Source organism: Medicago truncatula, chromosome 7, assembly GCF_003473485.1.
Source record: "Medicago truncatula cultivar Jemalong A17 chromosome 7, MtrunA17r5.0-ANR, whole genome shotgun sequence".
Taxonomy (NCBI): Eukaryota; Viridiplantae; Streptophyta; class Magnoliopsida; order Fabales; family Fabaceae; genus Medicago; species Medicago truncatula.
This window is the reverse complement of record NC_053048.1, coordinates 2,411,754-2,421,292: the sequence shown is the minus strand read 5'-3', so window position 1 is coordinate 2,421,292 and position 9,539 is coordinate 2,411,754. Positions and strand designations below refer to the sequence as shown.

Here is a 9,539-nt window from a genome sequence, read left to right as displayed (position 1 = left end):
CTCATCCCAAAATTGCTCCAAGTCAAGCACGCTTAACTGTGGAGTTCTTATGAAATGAGCTATCGAAAAGAAGATGCATCTTGTTGATATAGGTAGTGCCAAACAATTCTTATAAGCCTTCTTTCAACCATGCAGTCCCACACCTGCACAGCCTCAGGAACCCTCTCATTCCGGTGTGATTCGGTTCCTCTAGAAGCTGTCAGGAGCCGCTCATTGTCGTGCCTTGTGCACCGGCGACCACTCCCCGCCCTCGTCATCCTTGAGTGTTACATGCCCACCAGCTTCCGCTTGGTTCGTCCCCGAACCACACCAATGTAACGACCCAAAATTTGAGAGATTAACTTATGAAATTCTTGGTAAAAAAAAAGAACATTTCTTTTAAAAATAATAATAAAAGTAATTGAAAACTCATTGACTTAAAAAAATTGAATAAATAAGTTTCTCTTGAATTTTCAGAATAGGAAATCAAAGTTGTTTTACATCAAAATATAAAATTCCTAAGAACAAGGCTTTCCGCCTTTCACTACCCAACGACACTTCCTAGCTGGTCATAACTTTGAACACTTGTGAGAAATCTCACCAAGGCGCATCAAAGGTCCACATATCTCGGAGCCTCCAACTGTAAGTCATTATCATTATCTGATTTTCAAATACGGAAAAGTGTTAGCTCCCAAACAAACAAATATACAAGTTATACATTTATTTAACATGTATTTAAAGACATGCAAATAGTACAAATATTAATATAAAGTACACAAAATGTCAACACCCAAAACAACAATGGACTCGACAAATGCACAACACCCTAAAGGTTAACCTATATGCGACACAAATGATCCGGATATCACCTCCTTATAGGGCAACAAAAGTTCTTCGTAGATATTTGTGGGCTTCAACCAATTATGAACACTCCACCGTGACTCCAACCAATTATGGACACCACATACCCCACGGGTCCCAACCAATTATGGGCACCAAAAGAAGACAACGAGCCTCAACCAATTATGAGCACTCAAAAGGAAACAATAAGCCCCAACCAATTATGGGCACTCAAGACTTCGGGTCCCAACCAATTATGAGCACCACGCGACAATGAATGTATGCATGCGACACCTGCTTATTAACTCCACAAAATAGACCACTCACAATGAGTATCCGACTTAATTAATCATTGTCTTAACCACCTGCTAGAGACATTGATTACACCGACAGTAACGCTGACTAACAAAATATGCAAGACCTCAATCCAAGCATGAAACAACAAGTTATACTCACAACCAATCAATACAAAATCAAGTTCACATAGTATGTAAGCATGATACAATACATAAACATGTTAAAAACATCACCCTTTTAAAAAAACAAGTAAATACATATATAAAATAAAAAATGGAGCGCCCTTTCCCTTACCTTAGCAATATAGCAGCTATTAATATTTCTACTCATGGTCTTTGCTCCACTGAATCTATACCTTCACAAAAAGTACTTACTAACTCAGTTTCCAACTCCTATTCATATTACTCCTAAATCCTACTCAAGGCTCGGTTAAAATAAGATTTACCAATAACTCCTGCTTAATTGTTTGGTTATTAAAATAGAATCTTTAGATTAGTAAACAAATATAAGCACCTGGTACAAGACAAATATAAGCACCTGGTACAAGTATAGTTACTACATTATATAAACGAATGCTAGGAATTAAATTCTAGAATCACTTCCACTAAAACTTATTTTTTTAAGCACTTAGATTAAAAGACTTCAATCATAATACTAGTAACACTTTCAATTAAAATCAAAAAGTTTGACTCAAAATTTACTCAAAGGTTTCATTCATGTAGTCAAAACAAACACACCGTAATGTCCTATTATTTAAGAAGCATCAAACTTGTTTTAACTAAAAACCTTTCATCGATTAATCATTCCAATAACCATTTTAACTCACCAAAGATAACTAGAATAATGGACTAATTTTATTCAAGGTTGCACTCATAAAAATATGTCCCGTTAAAATAGAATTCAATAAAAATATTTAGAGAATGGTTCAAGGATAAATAAGTGCTAAATGAAAATTGGAATAAAGCTTAGGAAAATAACACTGATTTCTTTTCTTTTCAAGAGTTAGGAGTTCCAATAGTCATGTCACGAATTTATTTTTATTCTATAGGGGAGAGTAATTAGTCTTGTTCTACTAGCATCGTTTACATATATATAACAATAAAAAGAAAGATTCTTACTTGATTATGATAATTTTCCTAAGGTTTGCTCTAATCTCTCTATTAACCCTTCATCCTTCTCCGCTATGGTTCTTCCTTTTCTCTCTATTCTTCAAAGTGTAGAATCAGCAAAGTGGTGACTAAATAGAAGAGAAGAGGTAACTGATTGTTATTATTAGTGAAATAACTCTCCCACTAACTCTCTTCCTAGATGAGTGGCACTATACTTGAGGAATGGTAGGTTACACGGTTTTTTTCTTTCTTTCTTATACACATTTCTTTTTCTCTACACTAGTTATTCTATTGTATACCTGTCCCATTTCCTGTTCTATACTATTGGCTGATCATTATACTTAATTAAATTAATACTAACATGAGATAAAGATGAGGAATTCCACACGTGCACACATAAAAATAGTAGGAATAAATAGTTAGTTATAGGGTACACTATTTAATAATTAATATAATGAATTTTGGCTATATACTTTGAAAGAAAAATACAAAATAATATTATCACTTAATAAATCACAAAGATAAATTATTTTAAAGTCAAATTAAGATAAAATAATTTAGAATAAAAATATGATAAAATACCATGATCTTACATATTTAACGAAATCTTTTCTTAGAGATTTAGTGAATTATTAACATATCCGACACTTGCATGCTTTAAAATGTTCGCCGGCACTTGCATTATTTAGAATGTTTGTATAATGAAGACTGTTTCTGCATAGAGCATTTCTATATAGTACCGAAAGCTTGCTTTTAACGAAATTAGACGACAATAGGAAAACATAGTGTTCTATTGATGGATATATTGATAATTACAACTTTAAATTATAACAATTCTCGCTATTATTGTAACAAACAACATTAGTGTTCTATATATTTGATGCATCCTTTTTATGACATATCGAGCGTTTGCATATCTCAAAATTTCGTATAAATCTGTATTCTTTTTCTTTCCTTTGGCTTTCTACCACTTTATACAAAACATATATGATTTAAGAGAGATAATGGTTTGAAAAGGTTCCTCTTTCTCTTCTCTCTTTTAGACTATGAAACTCAGATACTTCAAAACGAAGACGTACCCGTATCGGATACGTATTATATACTAATTTTCCACGGATATGTACTCATGAAGTATCAGAATTAATTAATTTAATTTTTAAAAAATATATTATCGGATACTTATATGATACTCCATATATACACAAGGATACTTATAAGATACTTCACATATATGTATCCTAGAAAAAGATAAAAGGTAAAAAAACGAGACAATGTTGTAAAAATTAAGGAGAGATATATATGATTCAATTTTAGATATGCATTAGTAGAATTGTTTCAAAAATTATACTTCTTGTGGATGAAGGTAATGAGGGAGAGAGATGATTCATTTAATCAACATTTGATAAAATTTGTGTTGAGTTCTTTTAATTATTCTTCTGTCGATATCCAAACATATGAAAATATAATATGATTTATAAGAAAAACTTTACATTTTTTATTTTTATTTTCATCACATGTATTATTTTTTAAAAATTGTGACTTTTATAATTAGATAATAATGAAGAGTAATCAATGTTTATTTTCTTCAAGTATTTTTACATACAAATATGTTTTGGTATAAAATTTTTGCTAACGTATCTTGACAGTATCGTAATTTAAAAAAATTCGCGTATCGGCGTACCCGTACCCATATCCGGGCTTCATAGCTTTTAGACTTTGCTCCAAATTTTTTGCAAAGAGATTTCTAAGAGTACCAAACATTAGAATTATCGATATGATAAACAGGACATTAAAGTTCAACAGAAAATTGAATCATACAGAACAACCCCTGGTTTACCGCTTTGCCGTGGGATACAACGGTGTTATGTGCCCGTTCTTTATTTTTGTATTAATTTTTTTATCAAATAATTTAGTGGTTAAAAATTCATCTTTAAAATGAGTAAGTGGAAAATCCAGGATTCAAATTTTGGCCCCAACATATAATGCAATTTTCCTACCAACAAGGTAAAAATATAAGGAGTTATGATGATATGGATAAATGTATAATTACTAGAATTGAGACACTTGATTCAAAACACTAACTGTTGTAACAAACTCTAAAAATATTTAAAAAATAAATGCAACAGACACTTAAAAAACCTCATAGAATAAAAGAAAACAACATCCATTCCATATTTATATTTACAAAAATATCACCTATTCACAGCTTGGTTACCCAACAAGGTAGCAGATTGTGCAAGTTTATATATCTTACTGAAATTACATTGAGAAATTGCCTCTTTATCAAATATAGCATCTGATAAAACAACTGCTGATGCTCCTCGCATAATATATTCCTCCATTGAATCTACAAACAATTAGAGGTAAATTATTCCAATGGTGTTAACTTAATCTGCTAATTAAAATGCATACTTGTGTCTATCAAACATGTATGGAAGAGTTTACGTTCTAATAATAAGCAGCAATCTTTGATAGCCTAAAAAGCAAAATCGATCCTGTGAAAACTGTTTTATCGTGCATCCGGCTACAAACCGTTAGATTAAGAGAGTAAAATTGTCTCTTTCTTAACTTAACGGTCTGTAATCGCCATCGGCTTGCTTTTTTATTTCTGATTCCAACGGTCTGAAGCCGACTACGTATGATCAAAGTCTAGATGGTCCAAAAAAAGAAAAATTTAAATAAGACCAACGTTGAGAATGAGAAATAATATGTTTGCAATCGGTAGCTGCGATGCACCTGTGTAATTGTTTATTTGTTTGTTTCTGTTTTTAATTTTCTATGCAATTGATAACACATTTTGATTATAGTAATATCTGAGAATTTTGGACATTTAAATTTCTCCTAACACCAAAAAAAACCTCCTATTATGTCATAGAGGGCATCGGAACTTAAAATCACTCAAATGTATATAACTCAATAGAAGAAAATGTGAAACTACCTATTGTTATTCCCTGAGAAGCAACCATAGAAACATGAGGAAAGGGCTTCTTTAGTGCTGCTATATACTGAAATCCACCAAGTGCTGAAACTGGATAAATCTATCACATGAAATAACAAGCTAACATATAATGCACTGTATATTAGTGTATAAATAAATCGGATAGTAAAAGACACAAGTGAATCTACATAATCAGACAGTTCTAAATATGCAAGCTAGGAGGTACTGTGCTAATCGAAGCAGAAATAGAACATGAAAAAATGAAGTAAGTCGTGTCTGTCAAATGAATGCATTTTGTCAGTATTTTTAACATTCTTCACCGCCGAGGTCATATCCCATTCAATGCAGAGTTGTAAAATTTAGCACCCGCATTAATTGCAGTTTTTGCAGGACTCGTTAGAAATTTAGCAAATTTAACTGCATTGCATAGCGGAATTTGAACAAATCACTTTGTTCCGCAATATGCTTAAGTACAAAATATTGTGAAATAGCGACGTTATACCACTTTTGCATTGCGGAACTTGGACAAACTGCTGTTTTCTGCAATACTCAATTGACAACACTGATTCAATGTGGCACTTAACAAACTCCGTCACACTCATAACTGGATACCATCTTAAAATTAGGTTTGACATTGCTCAATCGTACAAAACCAGCTAGCAAGGTGGGGGACACCTCCCATATATAAACAATTTTTCATGCCATATCGCATGTAACCGTTTAAGTATAGTCTATATACCCTAAACTCGTCAATTTGAGATCCGATTTGGGATTTTCTTTGGGAGGTATTGGGAAGAAATTGGAATGTAATAATATTGATATTGATTTTTATAGATACAGAAGAAAAGGTTTCGATTGATTTAAACATAAAAGAAAATAGAAAGGCCTACCTTGACCATTTTAGCACCTGCATCATATGCAGACAATATCTGCATTTGCAAACAATGATCATTATTAAACAGCGGTCTGTAGAAAGCAAATGGAAATTTCACATTTTATTACTCCAGTCTTGGACTATTCATATACGAAAATGGATTAGGATGGTAATAATGACTAATAATATGACATAATCAAAAATGAAAATGACGAGAATAAACTAAAATTAGGGAAATAAAATGAAATCAGAGATAATCAAATATGATTTCTCCTAATTCTTTTAGACAGTCAAATGCAATGGATTGAACATTTATATTGCAGGAATAAATCATGAAATCTGTTAACAGCTTGAACCTAAAAGTTGACACTTACTTCGGTTGGAGTCATTGTTCCGGGAATGTATAAAATGTCACCACCTTGAACATAATTCAAAATATCCTGATAAAGAAGTTAAACAAAGCTGCATATTGGTAAGACATCCTAGTATGGCCTCAAATACTGAAATTTGACAGTCAATAATCTCAAAATCCCATTTTAACAACAATAATAATTATAAAGTAAATGTAAATAAAATTTCAAACCTTAACATTTGCAGGACTCATTAGAAATTTAGCCCCGGCTTTAATTGCAGTTTTTGCATCCTCAATCCTGAGAACAGTTCCAACCTAAGGGCAGATATCTGTTGAGTTCAGACAATCGTTGAAAAGAAATGTAAATCTTCTATAATGTAAATGATAGATATTTGATCATCTATATGTTACGAAGACAATAACAACGACCAACGTCTTCTCTCACTCAGCATGTTGGGTACGTGTATCAATGAGCCATAACGTCCTGTTAAGCACCGACACAGATACCGAACACAACATTAGCCCGTCGACACCGGTAATAATTTGAGGGAATAGAATTATTGAATGTAACCACGTGTTTCAGTATCTGACACTGGGCACATTTTCAATCAGGTGTGTCGGTGCTGCATAATCATATTATTATCGCATTTAACGACAAACTATTTTTCAATTCTATATTCTTTTTAATGATTTGGCATATGGTTTTCCCTTGCATCGCTCGACCTCTAACTATTGTAATATCTTTAACATATTCTATCCTTCGTACTAATGCTTCTATAGATCTTCTTCACACATGTCCAAACACGTAAGACAAGATTCTACCATCTTTTCTACAATATAAGCAAAGCCACTACACTTTTCTCTTTAAGACTTTCATTCTTATCCCTATCTTATCTTATGTGACAACTCATTCGTTATAACATCAATATCTCTATCTCAAAGAAATCATGACAATTTTCAATAGGATTCTTGTGCAAGCTAGTAATATCTTGTAATTTGAATAGAGAAAATTACAATCTTATAATAATTTCACGTGTGTCGGAGATTCTAAATATCCAGAGTTACTTAAATTTTGGTTACATTATAGCATCGATAATTAGAACATTGAGTTAATCAGCGAGCATAACGATATCTTTTTCACGTTCATAAACTTCAGTTCGGTTCATTTGATATAACACTGATGAAATGTGAGAAATCAAAAAGAAACTTAAAGAATGAAATCATACCCCTAGAGTTATTCTAGGATGCTCCTTCACCAGCTGCTGTAGAACCTACACAGACAAGAAGCAGATTACGAAATTTAAACCTCAAAAACAAGAAAAGTGAGGAAGCAAATAAGGTTAGGTTCGGTTACCAACCTCAAAAACACCTGGGGTAGACATCACAATCTCCAACTACATGTGAAGAAAACAAAGATGTGGTTACAGATTTACACTGTCATTATAGACTAATTTTACACTCTCTTAGAGAATATCTAAGACAGAATGGAAGATGCACTGTCATTGTAGACTAATTTTACACTGACAACTAATGATTAGAGAATATCTAAGACAGAATGGAAGATGCACTGTCATTGTAGACTAATTTTACACTGACAACTAATGAGAATTCAATATTTTGCAGTTATATTAAGATGTGGTTACAAATTGGATTTATGTGGCAATATGGAGTTTTCATTGAATGTCAATGTAAAACTAATTTACGCCGATAGTGTATCACCATTAAACTCTATTTTGAAATGGCATAAGGATGACTAACTTTCTCTCGAGGTGGCTGAATAGCATCTGAAGCGATTCAACTATTAGTATTATACAAAACTGATCCATATAAATGTTGTTGAATTTTCTTTTATTATTAAAAATCATTAATAAGTCAAAATAAAAGAACATGAAAAGTAAACTTACAACTGAAATGCCACCTGCTATTGCAGCATTTGCAGCTTCCAATGCCACTTCTGCACTATATGTAAGTGACAAACAAAAAGTAAGCCAACATAAACAGATTTGGAAATTTTTTACCAACTGTAGTTGTGACTTTTCAAATTTTTCGTTTTACCCAAATGTTAGAATATCAGTTGTTATTGTTAATAATTTCTCCGTCACCAGAGTCCGAACCCAGTTCCTTTAACTCCTTATAACATGAAAAAGAATGTCCAAGTTCAGCAGAAAGGGAATGGACAAACACACACGCTCGCAGACATACACAAGGTAAAATACCCTTCTCATCATCAACATTCAGCAACGTATCATTGTATGTAACTACATGTATCATTGTCGAGTCGGCTACTCAAACACACTTTCAATCTACCTATGTAACACTGATAGTTTGGAAAAAATGAAAGTGATTGTCTATAACCACACACATGTCATTGTTGTGTCGACCACTCAACATACTTTCAATCGACCAATGTTACACCGATAATTCGATAGAAAGAAAAAAGTGATTGTATCTAACTGCATGTGTCATTGTCGTGTGATACACTCTAACACGCTTTCAATTTGAAATGTTGATACTATATTCAACCACAAAATTGCATCAAGTACTAATGAAATTCTACGCCCTCCCATCTTGCCCTGATCCCATAAATTGATTACGTGTTGACTAAAAACAAAATTCAGTCCCTCACAGTTTACTAGGAGAGAGAGATATAATACACTGACAATTTGGATATTATTTTTTCTAACTGGGCCATATGAAAATTATAAGGGACCAAATTAAGTTTTAAGTTCTACTTATCTAAAAAAGATTCATAAAAATGAGAAAGAGAAACGAAAATGAAAGTAAAGAAGAAAGTGGAAGGTGGGACCTATTGGCTCTGAGACAAGCAATGACACCAGAATTGTTGATTTGGCAGAGTGTTTTATCAACTGTGGTGGATACTGAAAGCTGAGGATGAGACTCTGAGGCTTTGCATGTAACCCTGCTGCTAGGAAGACGCATAGAAGAAGTTGAAGAAGACAACCATTGACATTGGTTCAAGGTTAAGGTTGTACTTGCAGAGGCCATTGTTTGTTGTAAGTGCAAAGGTTCTAGTTTTCTGAAAATACGACATGTGGGTTTAGTCGAAGATTTATCAAAGGCTTATCCTTTGCATGTCCCGAAATTTTACTCCAACGTGGAAACAACACGTAATAAAACCCTAAAAACAAT

General features: G+C 32.8%; 1 protein-coding gene across 1 annotated transcript; it reads right to left on the bottom strand.

The window, feature by feature from the left end:
- Positions 1 to 4,355: 4,355 nt before the first annotated feature.
- On the bottom strand, positions 4,356 to 9,509 carry LOC11405386 (KHG/KDPG aldolase). The gene is made up of 9 exons (XM_003621089.3): positions 9,196 to 9,509; positions 8,294 to 8,348; positions 7,748 to 7,783; positions 7,616 to 7,660; positions 6,621 to 6,704; positions 6,412 to 6,477; positions 6,054 to 6,092; positions 5,164 to 5,263; positions 4,356 to 4,572 (listed from the first exon to the last, which is right to left on the bottom strand). Exons 1-9 carry the CDS (start codon positions 9,393 to 9,395, stop codon positions 4,418 to 4,420), a joined length of 780 nt encoding a protein of 259 aa, XP_003621137.1. The 5' UTR covers positions 9,396 to 9,509; the 3' UTR covers positions 4,356 to 4,417.
- Positions 9,510 to 9,539: the final 30 nt, after the last annotated feature.

Coding starts and splice junctions, on each gene's coding strand:
- LOC11405386 (XM_003621089.3), bottom strand. CDS start 9,395: ATGGCCTCTGCAAGTACAACCTTAACCTTGAACCAATGTCAATGGTTG. Junction 6,705..7,615: donor ATCCTAGAATAACTCTAGGG/GTATGATTTCAT, acceptor ATCTGCCCTTAG/GTTGGAACTGTTCTCAGGAT. Junction 6,478..6,620: donor TGAGTCCTGCAAATGTTAAG/GTTTGAAATTTT, acceptor CTTCTTTATCAG/GATATTTTGAATTATGTTCA.